Source organism: Neovison vison, chromosome 13, assembly GCF_020171115.1.
Source record: "Neovison vison isolate M4711 chromosome 13, ASM_NN_V1, whole genome shotgun sequence".
NCBI classification, from domain to species: domain Eukaryota; kingdom Metazoa; phylum Chordata; class Mammalia; order Carnivora; family Mustelidae; genus Neogale; species Neogale vison.
Genome location: NC_058103.1, coordinates 118,430,418 through 118,447,818, shown reverse-complemented (window position 1 = coordinate 118,447,818; position 17,401 = coordinate 118,430,418). Strand labels below are relative to the sequence as shown.

General features: G+C 38.5%; 1 protein-coding gene across 2 annotated transcripts; it reads left to right on the top strand.

Moving 5' to 3' along the window:
- Positions 1-225: 225 nt before the first annotated feature.
- RCN2 (reticulocalbin 2) lies at positions 226-16,368 on the top strand. Of its 2 annotated transcripts, none has more exons than XM_044230243.1 (7): positions 226-456; positions 850-955; positions 3,862-4,058; positions 9,690-9,803; positions 14,054-14,150; positions 15,020-15,162; positions 15,531-16,368. In XM_044230243.1, the coding sequence occupies exons 1-7, from the start codon at positions 313-315 to the stop codon at positions 15,681-15,683; spliced, it is 954 nt and encodes a 317-aa protein (XP_044086178.1). In that variant the 5' UTR covers positions 226-312; the 3' UTR covers positions 15,684-16,368. The 2 variants fall into 2 exon arrangements, with proteins under 2 accessions (XP_044086178.1, XP_044086179.1); XM_044230244.1 differs by having other exon boundaries at positions 230-456; positions 15,023-15,162.
- The last annotated feature ends 1,033 nt before the right edge of the window (positions 16,369-17,401 follow it).

Below are 17,401 nucleotides of genomic sequence, written 5' to 3'. Positions count from 1 at the left end.
CTGCAGACCGCCACATCGGCGCGGCCCGCCCCCAGCGCGGTACGGCCCAATCAGTGGCGCGGCTTGGCGCCCCCTCTCCCCCGCCCGGGCCATATAGGCCTCGGCCTCGCCAGCCCCTGCCCCGCAGTTGTCGCTCGGGCTTCAGGAGGCGAAACCGTGAGGAACGGCGGCCACCGCCCCCTGCGCGTCGCGTTCTCTCCTCCCCACGTACGCCGCGCCGCCCGTCCGCAGCCGCCCGCGGAGCGCAGCCGCGGGCCTGAGCCCCCGCCGGTCTCCTTCCTCGCTTCTCTGTGTCCGCGGCGGGCCGGAGCGATGCGGCTGGGCCCGAGGCCCGCGACGCTGGGGTTGCTGCTGCTGTGCGCCGCGGCAGCCAGCGCCGGGGACGCCGAGGAGCTGCACTACCCGCAGGGCGAGCACCGCAGCGACTACGACCGTGAGGCGCTGCTGGGCGGCCAGGTGAGGTGGCCAGGCCGGGGGCTGGGAGGGCCGGGCCTCGCACCGCGGCTGCCGCGGGCTTTGTCCCGGGACAAAGAGGGGCGGCCAGGCCAGGCCTGGTCCGGGCGGCCTGACAATGGGGTCCGGGCGGGGCGTCGCTCACTGTCTGGGGGACCCCGAGGCCTCTACCTCTGAGGAATTAGGGCGGCCCGGGAGCCGGATCTCTTCCACCCTCCCTACACGGGCTTGATCACTGAGGGTGTGTAGGAGGCGGGGGCCTTGGAGAGCAGGTGTGGGTCACCCCCAAATCCCTGGACAGAGAAGGCTTCTGGTAGCCTTTTTTTTTTTTTCGCCACCATCTTGCCCCAGTGATAGTAATGCTTTACCCCTCTGTGTATCGCTTACCCCCCAAAGGAAGAAGTCGATGAATATGTTAAACTCTCCCCCGAAGAGCAACACAAAAGACTGAAGTCAATCATAAAGAAAATTGACTTGGACTCAGATGGCTTTCTCACGGAAAGTAAGGACGTCCTACACAGTTAACAATGGAGAAGACCCTTTGTAGGAGATAAAAGCACAAACATTTAAGCAGGGCTGTTTGTTTCGTGTAGATTGCTCCTGTTGCAACAAATGTGAGGTGTACGGTGAGAAGGGGAAAGAAGGATATGTTGAGTAGGTTTTATATCTGGAAATCTTTCGATATAGGTCCCAAGTATAAATCAGGACTTTCTCCAGTAATACATAAACATCGTTGACTCAATCGATATGTGCAAGTCGTACGCTGACCAAACACCGTATTCCTTATAGGACTTTTATCAATGTCAAGAATATGCCAGAAACCGTCTTATGGCTTTGTTTACATGATTTATTGCTGTTTTGATATATGTTTCATTAGGAATTTAAGAATTTCCATCTTTTTTATAAGTAGAAAAAGACCTGTTGCATATGAATTTATGATAATCACAAATTATTACAGCTGGCAGGGGTCTTAGAAGTATCTTATCCACCTCTCTTTGTAGAGCTGAAGATACTGAAGCCGAGAGGGGTAAGTGCCTTTCTAAAATGAGTGGCAAAGCCAGGGCTAGTATCCAGATTTCTTGCTCTTAATTCAGTTTTTAATATCCTTCACTTAAAAAAAAAAAAAAAAAAAAAAATCTGAGGGGCACCTGGCTGGCTCAGTTGGTGAAGCATGCGATTCTTGATCTCTGGGTCATGAGTACAAGCCCCAGGTCGGGTGTAGAGCTCACTTTAAAAAAAGAAATAAATCTGAGTGCTCTTAGGTTCTCCAGTCAGAAATGAAATGCACAGAATATTAAAAGAATATTCAATTGCTTTGCAACTGTCTTTCCTCATTGCTTAATTCAGGTGGTGAACTCTATCAACTTTCCAAGTTGATTTTCCAAAAAAATTCAGGAGATATTTTGCTATAACTCTTATTTAAATGTTGCTCACCATCCAAGGATTGAAGTTGCTGAAGAGAGACTTGCAAACTAATTGGTAAATTTAAGATGTGTTGTCAGTAAATTTGGTGCCCTCAGGAATATTAAGGTTTTGATTTCTCTAAATAAAAACAAGAGCTTTAGACTCTAGTTGTCCACTAAGAATAGGTCTATCTTTGGTTATACTAGCAAGCACATAGAAAAAATTGATTTGGAAGACTGTGGTTCCTGTCTGTAAAGGCCTGTATATATTCAAATATTTAATAGTAAACTTTAAAAATTTTTAAAGTTAAAAATTTTTTAAGTTCAAAGTTCAAATCTTCATTTTACATATAAGGAAACAAAAACTTGAGAGGGCAAACTTGCCCCTTATAACAGAGCTGGAGAGTGAATCCATGTTTCTGGCCCCTTTTGTGTTTGGTATTCTATTATGTGATGATGATCTCTTTAAAAAAAACAGAAGAAACCCTCATTGTACTTGAAGGACCCTTCAGAGAAGTTTGCTAATTTGTACTTTGAAGTCCAGCATAGGACTCAGGTTCTCGAGAGAGAACAAAATTAAGTGGAAGAAGTTTGGGCTTTGGAGCCAAGTATAGGTTTGAATTTGGAGTCTGCTGCTTACTGGCTTTGAGTCCTCAGTTCCAAATGGCAGTTTCTTGAACTGTAAAGTAGACTAGATTAGAAATGTAAATGGAAAGTGATAAAATTGTCTGCTTTGAAGATCAGAGACAACATATGTGGAGGACCTGATAGATAATAATTGTTCAGTACCTGGTTGCTATAGTAATTATAATTCTGCCTTAATTTAGAGTTTCCGGAGAGACAGTGTCCTTACTTTTCTATTCACCTGACCTCCCCTAGACCAATAAAGGGGTAGCACTCTTTAAACCAAATGGTATATTACCTTTAAACGAAATGCTATACTCTTGTCATCCTTGCAAATATTCATGTTCTCCCTACCACCTTTTTTCTATAATGCAGTGTAGTAAATATCTCTGAATAGATTTTTTTTTAAAGATTTTATTTATTTATCTGACAGAGAGATCACAAGTAGACAGAGAGGCAGGCAGAGAGAGAGGGAGGGAAGCAGGCTCCCCGCTGAGCAGAGAGCCCGATGCGGGCCTCGATCCCAGGACCCTGAGATCATGACCCGAGCCAAAGGCAGCAGCTTAACCCACTGAGCCACCCAGGTGCCCCTGAATAGATTTTTTTTTAAGTTGACCTGAATGCGGACATTAGAGGTTTAGAAACTTTCCCCCATGTCTTCAGGTACCAAGACAGAGAGCCAATTGCAAGATTGGCTCATAATTGCTACCTATAACTTTTGTTAAAATTTCCTCCAGAAGTTTTAAGATGGTTGAAGGACATATACTGTAACAATGTTTCTCAAACTTCAGTCACTTGAATACATTTTCACAATTTCGGCCCTAGCTATTTACCATCTATTATTTCCTTAATATGGTTTTGATTCAACTCAACATAAAATTTATTTTAAAGAGAAACTTTATATTACTTTCATAAGTGGAAAACACTTTTTTCTATTGCACATTAGAATAAATAGGCCATTATTAACATATTTGTACTTCCTGAGAGATCTGTGATAGCTAGCAAACATTATCTGCAGTTTTGTGGATGATAACTTTTAAAAGTCAAGTACTCTTTTGGCCAGTTGGCAATTCATTTAGCAAATAAGTGACGGAGCCAGGTACTTTTTAGGTCTTTAGAGTACCTTAATGAACAAAACATACCTGAACTCTGTATTCAAGGAGCTTGCATTCTATTTGGATCACATATTGTTATATTCTTGGGTTCCAAACCACTCTCACGCCTTCTATTCCTATTTCTATGGATACAACGGGGCTAACTCTCAGTATTTGAAAACACTCAAGGTTTTTTTTTTTTCCTTTTAGAGAAAGTTTAGAAACCTTCGCTTCTGTAAATCAAAATTACTTGTCAACATTCATTTGTGTCTGGGAAATTCTCACAGGCGAACTCAGTTCGTGGATTCAGATGTCTTTTAAACATTATGCTATGCAAGAAGCAAAACAACAGTTTGTTGAATATGACAAAAACAGTGATAATAGTGTGTCGTGGGATGAATACAACATTCAGATGTATGACCGTGTGATCGACTTTGATGAGAATGCTGCTTTGGATGATGCTGAAGAGGAGTCTTTTAGGCAGGTGAGTAGCTGTGCACAAGCTGTTCCTTTTGATCATATCAGTTCACTTTTCCTTCCTGCATGAATGAGCACAAGAGGGTCTGAGGTCATAGACTGGGATTGCCTTGCTCTCTGGGCAATCACTTGTTCCACTTCAGTGGTCGTTTTGATGATATCCTTTCTAGCCGGATTTTGGCCTCTTATTCTGCACTACCTAAATTATCCTTGCATCTTTTTTTCTCAGTGGCGTCATTTGTCCTCATTTCGAGTTGCTTTTTGGTGTATTTTGAATATGTATCTTGCTATTTTAATTTTTGTTATTATTGAATAGTTTTATATCATAGTTACGAAGACCGTAGAGACCCATTTGCATCTTTTAAACAGATAGTTTTATATAAAATAATGATTATAAGTTTTTAATTGTAATAAAATGCACATAAAATTTAACCATTTTTAAGTGTGCTGTTCAGTAGTGTTAAGTACATTCACACTGTTATACAACCAATCTCCAGAACTCTTTTCACCTTGCAGAACTGAAATTCTAAACCCATTGAGCGACAATTTCCCATTCCTTCTCCCCTAGGCCTCTCTGGCAACCACCATTCTACTTTCTGTCTCTGAATTTGACTTCTTGGTACCTCATATAAGTGGAATCTTACATTTTTTGTCTTTTTGTGAGTAGCTTACTTAAGATACTGTTCTCATAGTGTTGTAGTGTGTGTGAGAATTTCCTTTTTAAGATTGAGTGATATTCTATTGTGCATATATACCACATTTTGTTTATTCACCTACTGATGGATACTTGGGTTGCTTCAACTTTTTGGCTATTATGAGTAATGCTGCTATGAACATGGGTGTACAAATACCTCTTTGAGACCTTGCTTTTAATTATTTTGGGTATACATCCCAAAATGGAACATCTGGATCATATAGTAATTCTATCTTTAATTCTTTTTTTTTTTTTTTTAAAGATTTTATTTATTTATTTGACAGAGAGAGATCACAAGTAGGCAGAGAGGCAGGCAGAGAGAAAGAGGAGGAAGCAGGCTCCCTGCTGAGCAGAGAGCCCGATGTGGGACTCGATCCCAGGACCCTGAGATCAGGGCCTGTGCCGAAGGCAGCGGCTTAACCCACTTAGCCACCCAGGCGCCCCTATCTTTAATTCTTTAAGGAACTGTCTGTCATATGGTCTTCCACAGAAGCTACAATATTTAATAATAACTCATTTTTGAAGATATAGTATCACTATAGGTTTTGTTGATTCTCCTGGTTTAATTTGCCAAAATTAAAAGACGTCTTGTTCTAATGCTTCTTAAACAGAGGTGAGGAAGCCCATTTTTATTTAGGAATTAATAAGAACTTTTAGTGATACATAGGAACTTTTCAAGACAAAGGACTATAAGCTAAAGAAATTGCTATTTCCATACTTCTATATTTCAAGGGTAATTATAAAGACTTTCTAAATTTAAATTCAGATTTTATTTTATTAGAGCATGAGAGAGCATGCGGGGACAGGGACAAGCAGACTCCCCGCTGAGAGCAGAGGCTCTCAGGGCTCGACTCCAGGACCCTGAGATCATGACCTGAGCTGAAATCAAGATTAGATGCTTAACTGACTGAGCTACCCAGGCATCCCATTATAATAAGGACTTTCTGAAAAGATACATTTTCATATGTGGAAAAAACAAAACCAAACACCTTGTTGCAAACTGTTATTCCCAAAATATTAGTCAAGCTTGGAAAACATTGAGCTTCTTCCATTCCTTAACTTACCCATTGTAGTACCTACCTTTTAGTTTTTGTTGTGGCCATATTTATCATTATACAGGCTGTTTATTTTAGAAGCGGGTAGTATCTACCTTTTAGTTTTTGTTGTGGCCATATTTATCATTATACAGGCTGTTTATTCTGGAATCATGTTGGCCACTTGAACTCTATAGCCATCACTAACACACAGCGTATTGCTTTTTCTGCTAATGATCATTCATCTGCCACCATTGTAGAGCTTAAGGGCTTCAGCCTTGGAGTCAGTCTGCACAGCTTCACATCCAGCTGTATAACTTAAGAGTTGTGTAGCTGTGGGTAAGTTATTAAACTTCCTTATGTCTCAGTTTCCTCATATCAAAAAATGAGGATAACAATAGTATAGAGGAATAGTATATTTATTATACTATACTATGAAATATCCTGTTGTAGCAGTTGGGCTGGTAAACAGTTGTGTGTTGATTGAAGAGCATATTGTTGAAGAAAGCATGTGCGATCCGCCTAAGTTTACATTTAATATTTAATATATGATTAGCTTTTTAAAATTTTTGTAGCAGGGGGCGCTTGGGTGGCTCATTGGATTAAGCCGCTGCCTTCGGCTCAGGTCATGATCTCAGGGTCCTGGGATGGAGCCCCGCATTGGGCTCTCTGCTCAGCAGGGAGCCTGCTTCCCTCTCTCTGCCTGCCTCTCCATCTACTTGTGATCTCTCTCTGTCAAATAAATAAGTAAAATCATTAAAAAATAAATAAATAAATAAAATTTTTGTGGCATTGGTTAACTGTATCAGCTTTAGGTTAGTTAAGATTCCTTTTCACTTTCTTTCCTCCTTATTTGGGTTTTCATCTTACAGCAGACTGAAGAGAGTAGAAATCAGTCTTTTACTACTTGGTGCTAAAAAAGAAACAAATGATAATGAGATTTGGAATTTGTCTGTCTAGAGATATCCTGTAGGAATTAATCTTAAAAGCACTATTCAAGTTCTGAGACTTTTCTAAAACCAAACCATGGTATGGTATTATAACTTCCCTGCTAGGTAACAAGAGAGACATTAAATACAGTATTTTAAAATCTTTCTAGAATCAGATTATAATTGTGTCCTTTTTTTATTTTGGCACTCCAAAAATTTAATGACTATCCCATCAAAACATGAGAAATGTGTGTGTGTGGTTTCTTGAGTTTCTTTATTCTTGGGAGGTTGTGATTAGTAACAGATGGTGGTGTTGAGAAGAAAATCTTCACTTTGAAGAGATATAGGACTCATTAATATAAACAACTTATGAACAGTTTTTGTTTTTAAAAAATAAAGTCTGGTTCTAATACTGTGTTCACCACCCAGGTACTCAGTACATGTTGATTATAAGACTGTACATTTTAAGAATGAATTAGTTAGATCTTCATAGTGCTAGGGAATTGATGGATCCCTAAAATGAACACTTCTCCATGGTCATCCTATTGGTAATTCTCTGACAACCCATCTCTACATGCTTAAGATTCTCTCTCTCCCTCTCCTTCTGCTCCCCTCTCCTCATACTCTCAAATAAATAAATAAAATAATAAATATTAAAACAAATAAACAACAATTTGATGCTTGAATTTTCTTATTTTTAAGCTTCCATGTAGAGAATAGAGATCCTGTAGTAGAGATCCTCTTGTGCAATGAAGTTCCTGAAAAAGCATTTCTTTATGTAATGATGAACAATTATAGTCAGCACTTTTAAGCAGGATAATTAAAGTTTGGGGACCTACCTGGCAAAAGTTCAGTTGTTCTAACTCCCAAAGCCAGATGCTGAATGTGCATGTACAAGCAATATTTATTTATGTAAGGTACAACCTAGCATGTGGCTAATCAGAATTTGTAAGACCTATACTTTGTTGTGGCATCATCTGTTTCCTCCTGTAAAACCATTAGTCTACCAAAAGGTGGCAGTTTTGTGCTTTTCAAGTTTCTATTGATATATAAAAATAAATGATTATTGTCATTTCCTCCTTTTTACTACTGTATGTAGCACTTTCTACTCTCCACTAGAAAACAGAATTTTTACACAGAAGGAAAAAAAGTGTGCCGAGGTTTTGTGGAACTGACAGCCTTTTTTGTTGTTATCTTTGCCATTTTGGAAAAACAGTCTTTCTGTGTATTGGCTTCTTTAATTTGAATTGCTCTTTAATTGTTTTCTTTAAATGACCATGAATAAAACTGCTTCTTAAAATCTCATTATTTAATTTTATTTTAAAAATTTGAGAAATGTGAACCAGAAAACTACTTTCCTTAATTTTTTTAAACAACAATCTGAGCTTGCTGAAAGAGATCCTTTCTTTCCATAGGCAAATTTGGCCAAATTCAGCTCCTGCTGCTGAAACATGGACCTTTTTGCTCCAAACTGAAGGGTTCTTTCATAAGGAAATCTAAGCACTTAGTATTTTGAATAGTGGTTTATTCAAAAAGAATTTGATTGACTCAACAAAGTATCTCAAATTCTTGTTTGTAACTTCTCCCCTTGTTAAGCCCCTGAACATCAAGTATAAATTATTTGGTCTAGTTATTTGAAATTAAGAAACGTTAAGTTAAAAGCAGCTATTTGGAAACAAGTTTGTTGTTTTCCTGTCATGATTTGCTAGGTGTAACTGGCTAATGGAAACTGGATGGTTTAAAAGATGAATTCTGTGGGGGAAGACGTGAGCCTCTCCGCCGTAAATCGGTCGTTGTAAAAGTAGTGTTCAGTAAATGACCGCCAACCAACCTCTATTCTAGAAAACTGAAAAGAGGATTTCTTTTCAACATTAAGACACATAAATTAAAAGCTCCTAAAATATTTGAAACTGTGTTTTTTTAAATGTGCTATTTAGTACATACAGTTTATAGAAAGGAGAGTTTTTTTTCCCCAGAAATGCTCAAAATGGAATTTATTCAGGATTAGCAATATAGCACTATTGGCTTCCAAGGCTCTTGATTACAGAATTACCTTTGAGAAATGCATTAAAAGCAGCCTTATCCCTAATAGCTGCTACTTGATTTACTACTTAAGCATACTTTACAAAAAGAGAAAAAGGAAGATGGGTGTGAGAAAATAGAAAAGTGTGTTTACTTAACCTCAAAATAGGTCTTCAGTTTTTGATGTTTATGCCTAAACATACATAATTATTAGCACTATAAAGTGACTACCAAGAATAGACTTCCACATATAACATACATACATCAAAAGTATTCTCATAGAAGGACTGTTTTTCTGAAACCTACTAACATTTTTGCAAAGTCATTCCAAGGACCAGAAACAATTTGAAAGTGGCATATCAAGAATTAACGCATAGTCTGAATTTATTGTTTTTTTGGGCATTCAAAACAGCTGAGATTGTTAAAGAAGAGAGTGTACAATACTGTAGAAGAACAGGGAGAATCATAGTCTAACTTATTTTGCTGTATTTCTGACATAAATCATTTAATTTCCATTTTCTATCATGTAACATGTAATATGTGACATATTACATTTTTTAAATGATCAGGTTTACTAATTTGATAAGGGCCCTCATCCCAGTTGCTTTATAGAGATTTTTACCCCGATTTTATAGTTGAGGAAACCAGAGAGGTTAAGCAGTTTGAGGAAACCAGAGAGGTTAAGCAGTTTGCCCTAAGTTAGGCAAAATGCCCTTACCACAGCTGGTAAGTGGCATTGCTGGGATTCAGATCTGTGTCTCTGACTCTGCAGTCTATGTATATTGCTTCTCATAAATATGTGTGATTTTTCTAATGTACCTTCAAAGGGATAATGTGAAGATAAGATAATGTATGAGAATGTACTTTAGATTTCACATAGTATGTAATTTTCAAAGTATGTATAATGATGTTTCCATGTGGATGAGACCTTAATCATGTTCAATATTTAATTTTCAAAGCTTCATTTAAAGGACAAGAAGCGATTTGAGAAAGCGAACCAAGATTCAAGTCCTGGTTTGAATCTTGAAGAATTTATTGCTTTTGAGCATCCTGAAGAAGTTGATTATATGACGGTAAGGAAGAAACATTTTGAGAGAATTTGTGGGGTGCCTGGGTGGCTCAGTGGGTTAAAGCCTCTGCCTTCAGCTCAGGTCATGATCTCAGGGTCCTGGGATTGAGCCCCACATTGGGCTCTCTGCTCAGTGGGGAGACTGCTTCCCCGCCACCCCCGCCCCCCTCCCGCCATCTTTCTGACTACTTGTGATCTCTGTCTTTCAAATAAATAAATAAATAAATAAATTTTTTTAAAAAGAGAGAGAATTCTTAGGTGACCAAAACTTTAAAACCTGCTTTTTTTCTAAGTCATTAAGATGAATTATATGGGGCAACCAGAATTTTAAGAGACAGCAAGATCCAAAGTTCTCCTCACTTCAGATAGGGGTGGGAAAGGGTTACTGGTGGTGGGAAGAGGAGTGCTGATGAGGAGGGAAGGTAAATCTTCCTGGCTCTTTCCTCCCGCACAGCCACATTACCTTTATTGCCTGCCTTTTTGTAGCTTTTAGAATTTTCTCTGTTTTCCAATATCAGTAACATCTGTACTTCCTATTTAGTTTATATCGCCTCCAAAAACTTTGGTTCTGGGAAGGCTTATCACCTTTGGATCCCCTTTCATGGGGTTTTGGGGGGTGGGGCAGCTCCTACTGACTAATGTGTTTACAGCAAGAGGCCTAGTGAGTCCTCTCATCCCTTCAGTACTTGAAAGAAGTACCAGTTCTTCAGAATTTTTGTTGAACTCTAGTTTTAACTCCAGTTAAAACTCTAGTTAAAATTCTAGTTTTAACAAACATTGATTGAGTCCCTACTATAACTTGGCAAGCTTCTTGAGAGGAGAAACTGTCATGTTGGAGAGTAAAGACTAGTATAACAAATAGCTTTGTAGGAAATAGACTAAACATTTATATTAAGGCTTATTGTCTAGCCTCAGCCTCTAGCTGTGTGGCTTGGTTCTTTGGATATTTCAGGGAGGGAAGATGTAGCTTTATGTTAAATGGGTCATGGTTAGAAGCTGCCACCTTGAATAACAAGGCTGTAGAGAACATTTTTCTCCATACTTCAGTGGCAAGACAAGACTATTGCCACCACTTGTGCCATTGAGGCTTCTGATTTCTCCCTTGGAACAAAACATACAACTTAAATTTAGAGCAGTGCTTGGCACAATTTGTTTAACTGCCAAAGTTAAGTTGAGACAAGCTAATTGAACTCTACCTAGCATGGCAGGCAGAGCATGCTGGATATTGATTCTCAGGGGAATTAAGGAATGATTGAAGACTGGGGAGGGGAATGACCAGTGAAAGCATTGAAATAATTTGGGCATAATATGCTGTGGCCCCAGAGTTCGAAGTGGCAATGGAATGAAATGGACGTGAATAACCTTTTGAAGAAAGCGCAAGCAGGAATGTTGACTGACTAAATAAGTATGAAAAGAGAAAGGAAGAGTCAGAGATGACTCTAAGGTTTTGAGATTGTGTAAAGTGATGAAAATGGTAGTACCTTTGACAGAATGGGGTGTGTCAGGGTGGGAAAGGGTGTTCTTTGCTTGTGCTGAGTTGGAGTTGATTGCAGTACATAAGAGGTGTGACCATGAAGTGTCTAATTCAGAGCACCTTCATTAATTCTTATTTACCTTTAATTTGTTCTGCTGTATCACTTTTTCCATTTAAGGATATATTTGATGAAGGGAAAGGCAGGGTGCAAGATCAATGAGGTGATTTTGATTTGGATTAAAAGTTAGAATTTAGAGATACTTTCATTCATGTAGTTTATTTTAATTTATGTAATTTATTTTATGTTATAAATTACATATAAATATAAGTATATACAAATATATAAATTTATTTAATTTATGTAATTATGTCATATAATTTATTTTAACCATGGCAACATTATTGAAATAAGTCTGTTGTTTCCCAAGAGGATTACTTGAATGGAGGAATAGTCATTGTAGTCAGTGATTCTTAACTTATCTTGGATCACAGACTCCTTTAAAAATATGGAGCAGTCAGGGTGCCTGAGTAGCTCAGTAGGTTAAGCATCTGACTCCTGATTTCGGCTCAGGTCATTATCTTAGGGTTGTGAGATACAGGACAGCACCCAGCCTGCTTAAGATTCTCCCTCTCGGGGCGCCTGGGTGGCTCAGTGGGTTAAGCCGCTGCCTTCGGCTCAGGTCATGATCTCAGGGTCCTGGGATCGAGTCCTGCATCGGGCTCTCTGTTCAGTGGAGAGCCTGCTTCCCTCTCTCTCTCTCTGCCTGCCTCTCTGTCTACTTGTGATTTCTCTCTGTTAAATTAAAAAAAAATAATAAAATAAAATAAAAAATAAAAAAATAAAAAAAAAGATTCTCCCTCTCTACCTCCCCCCACACCCCTCCCTCCTTGAAGTTCGTTCCGTTCACATGTGAGTGCGCACACTCGTTCTCTCTCTCTCTCACACAAAAATAATAAACAAAAATAAGCAATCTATGGACTCTGTTTCAGAAAAATCACATATGCTCATATACACAAAATATGGGATTATAATTTCAGAAGAGTCTCAGATTGTCTAAAAGTAATCTTTGGATCTCTGGTTAAGATTCCCTGATTTCTATATATAAAATCTGTAACATTTGATTTCTTAAAAACTAACAATTTGTATTTAAGTGTTATTTCATACAGATAAAAAGGAAGCCCTTGAGTTTGGCTAGAATTGGAGACTTTTGAGAGTGTATTTTCATTACAGTTGTGATGCAAGAATCCAGGTTTGAAAGGTATTTGGTAGTGAGGAACAGGTAGTGAGGAAATGGGAATAGTAAGCGGAACCTATAAGAGACCTGGCATGGAGGAAAAGAAACTAGGATGGTAATTAAAGAGTGCAGGGGACTTGAATCTGTTTAAAGGCATAGAAGAAGGAGCTAACAGAAGAGAGTCGAGCCTTAGGAGAGGCCACAGTTAGGAGTGAAAGAAAGCACTCAAGAAGTAAGAAAGGGTGGGAAATCAAGTAAGACCGGTGAGGGCTTCACCCTAGAGAAGGGGGAAAGATAACCTTAACTCCTGAGGTTGAAGAGAAGGATGAGAGGAATAGGCATAAAAATAGAGGTAATTAAAGGGGAGAATGCAATGCTGGTAAACAGGCATTTCAGAAGCCTTATACCTTGTTTGGAAAAAATGGGTACATCTTTGCCAAGAGAGATATTTGGAGAGTGTTTTGATAAGACTCAAAGTGGAGTTTCCAAAAAAACAACTTTAGAGTATGTGTTAGGGAAACTGAGGCAGAGACAGACTTCCAAACTGCAGTGAGAGCCCACTGAAATGGGAAAAAATTAATTTTAAGGGTTAGGTGTGTATTTCTCTTTCCCTTTCCTTTAGACTTTATGATTCTGGAATAAAGGAGAACATGATTATGGGTCTGCTGTGCAGGGTGGAGACTGGCAAAGTAAGAAAAGGTAAAAGATATAGGAAGGTAATACGGAAAGAACTGAAACAGCTGGCCATTAAACAGGTCATCGTGGGTCCAGTGTAACTAGAAATTGTAAATCTATGGGTTAGAGAGGATTGGTTGATAAGTCATGATAGAATGAGGAACAGATTTGGGGCAGTTTGGGGTGGATGGGGTAGATTTGGTTGAAGAGGAAGCAAGGAGGTATAGGTTTATGGGGGACTGACACCTTTGATTTAGATCTGGAGGCAGAACAATAGTTCTGTGCAGAGGGATCTGAGATAAGGGTTCCTTTAGGGATGTTAATGGAGTGGAGGAAAAGTGAAGTTAAGGAAGACCAGGGTAGTAAGAGGTGTCCTTCTGCAGAAGGGAGGGGAACATGCAGAAATTTAGAGTTTGAGATTAGTGCCCAGGTTGTTTAGGAGGGCACAGTGGAGTTCGTGATAGCAGAAGCTTCAAGATGTTGAATTAAAAGCTACTCAGTACTTCCAGTTTTTTGTTTGTTTTTTAAGATTTTATTTATTTATTTGACAGACAGAGATCACAAGTAGGCAGAGAGAAAAGAGGAAGCAGGCTTCCCGCTGAGCAGAGAGCCCCATGCTGGGCTTGATCCCAGGACCCTGGGATCATGACCTGAGCTGAAGGCAGAGGCTTTAACCCACTGAGCCACCCAGGCGCCCCAGTACTTCCAGTGTTATTCCTGCCTCTAAATTCCACTGTTTAGAAAGATTGCCTTGCAAGAATGGACAACAAAAATGAGTATTGCTAAGGAAGTTCCATACTGGAATAGATGGTGCAGGGAAAATTTTGTGACTTAATTGTTTTATTTTGGTTTTTTATGAATATGCAATAGGAATTTGTCATTCAAGAGGCTTTGGAAGAACATGACAAAAATGGTGATGGGTTTGTTAGTTTGGAAGAATTTCTTGGTGACTACAGGCGGGATCCAAGTAAGTACCCTGGGTGTGTGGAAGGAGGGGGGAAAAGCCTGGAATTAAAGAATAAATGATTTGAGAGACAGTGTTGCTCACTGAGAGCTGTATTTGACAGGGAAATGGAACAAGAAGGGGTATGCATGATTTCTGCTTGTTCTGCCAAGTTAAATGTAATACAAGCGAAACAGCAGGACTCCCAGCTTATGTGAGAATGCTGTCTCACTCACTCTTAGTTCCATGTCAGGATTCAAAGATTTTTCTTCCTTTTCGAACAAGTAAAATGTAATTCTCAATTCAAATGGTTGAGGAAGTAAAGGTTGATATTTTTAAACAAAATCCTGTACCTTTGCATGTAGATCTTAAAAGAAACAAAATACTACAAATACTGGTATAGAAGGTGTCTCACTGAGTGTTTAAAATTTGAGGATTTTGCATATGCAGCTTTTTCTGTTCACAGCTGTCTTTTCAGAACTGTTGCTTAAAAGCATCACTTACTGTGATTTTCACTTTAAAATTAAACATGGTATTACTTTATAAGCACACGTAGGAAACTATATAGTCACACGATGTACATAAAAACATTACCTAGCTCAACTGTGGGGAAAAAATCTAGATACTAGAACAAGTAGCAGCAGTTAACAGACTTACCGGTTTGTGATAATACACATCGATTTAGAAACTCTGAGCTGTTTAGACTTAAGTGTCACTTTTGAAAATTCTGTAGTGTGTACCTATGTCAGGACTTTATAGATAAGTAGATCTGTTTTGTCAGGCTTCCTTTATAGTGAGGTTTAAGTTCATTTCCTTTATTCTAGGGATATACTTCTCATTGGCTACATGTTACATTCTTGTGTATGTATATGTGTTTTATTTTTGCCATTAAGCAGCAAATGAAGATCCAGAGTGGATACTGGTTGAGAAAGATAGATTCCTGAATGATTATGACAAAGATACTGACGGCAGGCTTGATCCCCAAGAGCTGTTGTCTTGGGTGGTACCCAATAACCAGGGCATTGCTCAAGAGGAGGTGAGTGTTACAAAAGGACTGTATATCCCCTTCCTTCTCCCCCAAGTTAGGTGCAGCTGGTAGGAAAGAAAGTGCAAAGACTGAGGCCAAAGAAAGAAGGAACAGAGTTGTTATTTGTTAATTTGGCTTAACCTTGAGATATCCTAAATAGGATTTGAGTGGGGAGGAAGCAGAGCCTAGTAGAAATTAAGAAAGAAGATAATGAGAAAAGCTATAGATAGCCCTGGTTATAAAATGTAATGTTTTGAGATACTCAGACAGTAATGAGTACTTGGCATACCTGAATGACTGTTGACAAATCAGATCACATTGAAACGTGAACATCTTGCTGAAAATACTTATTATACTTGATTTGTTTTGTTTTAAAGGCTCTTCACCTAATTGATGAAATGGATTTGAATAGTGACAGAAAGCTCTCAGAAGCGGAGATTCTGGAGAACCAGGACTTGTTTCTTACCAGTGAAGCTACAGATTATGGCAGACAGCTTCATGATGAATATTTCTATCATGATGAGCTTTAATCCCTGGGTAGATCGGAATAGAATACTGTCTTCTTTTATAATTTGTTACCAGCTTTACTTTTGTGATAAAATATTGATATTATATTTTACACTCAAGTCTTACCACAGTCAAAATTATCTTAAATGTAGATTGTAATTTTGGCTTTTTAGAAGAAAAATGAAACAAAACCTGGTATTTATTTCAAAATGTATTGAAGAAATAAAACAATATTGTGCCATATGACAACAAAGTCTTTCCTAAATATTCCATCTGTTTAGTACTGTATTGTGGGATATTTGAGTTCTATATCCATACTTGAAAAAATGGAGGATTTTAGAGATGCCTGAACAATATTATTTAAATAGTATGTGACTGAGCTATCAGTTTTTCTTTTCTTTTAAGTAGATTTAACTTGGGAACTGACAAAAAGGACATTGTTTTTAGATTTAGCATTTTGTTTTAAAACCTTTAAAGGAACCTTTAGAAGGACTTATACCTCACATTTTAATGTTGAGAAGTTCTGCTTACTTTTAAAATGGTTTCTATAAAGGGTTTTAATGTATGAAATAGAACTTTATATTTTTGCATATGTATAGATAGTAATTATATTTAATGTGTAACGATAGCATTATGGTGTGTGGAACTTGACATTGTCCAGAACTCTTCATTTTTGACTGATTAAAAATGAAATGTCCTATCTTTCTATATGTTTTGTTCGTTTTTCTTTCATCTCCCAGATAAACCTAGAATTTAAAATAGGTTTTGTTGAATTATACATTATCTTACCTTATCCGTTCCTATATTTGTGTAGTGAGTGCTCTCCAACCTTGAATTATTCTTGATGCATATTGTTATTTTGGTTTTTTTCCTTATTGATAAGAGAATCATGTTACAATTGCATGTATACCTGACATATTTCAGTTGCTGTGTAACAAATATGGTCTTGCTGTTTGATGCTAGAAATAATCATAAGAATTACACAGGTCAGCACACCTGGGTCGCTTAGTCAGTTGAGCATCTGCCTTTGGCTCAGGTCATGATCGCAGGATCCTGGGTTCAAGCCCCAGGTCAGGCTCACCACTCCACAGGAGTCTGCTTCTCCATCTCCTTCTCTCCCTCCCCACCCCTGCTCATCCTCTCTCTCCTCTCTCAAATAAATAAATAAAATCTTAAAAAAAAAAAGAATTACACAGGTTGAAATCAGTAGAGCTGGTTAGTTTTCACCAGTAGAGCTCAGTATCCATTATACTAAAAGTAAAATCATACTTGGTAAGTTTGTCTATACCTAAATGGTCAGTTTTAACCTTATTGTGGAGATCAATTTATTTACCTTTGCAAGGAATAAGAAAAGTGAGAAGGTGAGGAATTTGTGTTTTCTAGCCCTTACCTGCAGATAGTTTTTCTTTCTTTCTTTTTTTTTTTTGAATTTTTAAAATATTTTAAAGATACTTTATTATTTGACAGAGAGAGGGAGAGAGAGAGACCGCCAGAGAGGGAATACAAGCCGGGGGAGTGGGAGAGGGAGAAACAGGTTTCCTGCTGAGTAGGGAGCCTGAAGTGGGGCTTGATCCCAGGACCCTGTGATCATGACCTGAGCTGGAGGCAGATGCTTAACCACCGAATCACCCAGATGCCCCGGGTTTTCTTTCTTTCTTTCTTTCTTTTTAATTACTTTTATTTGTGGGGGGAAGATGTCAGTTACATATTCTGTTAATCTTTCCCCAGGCTAAAGTTGTAA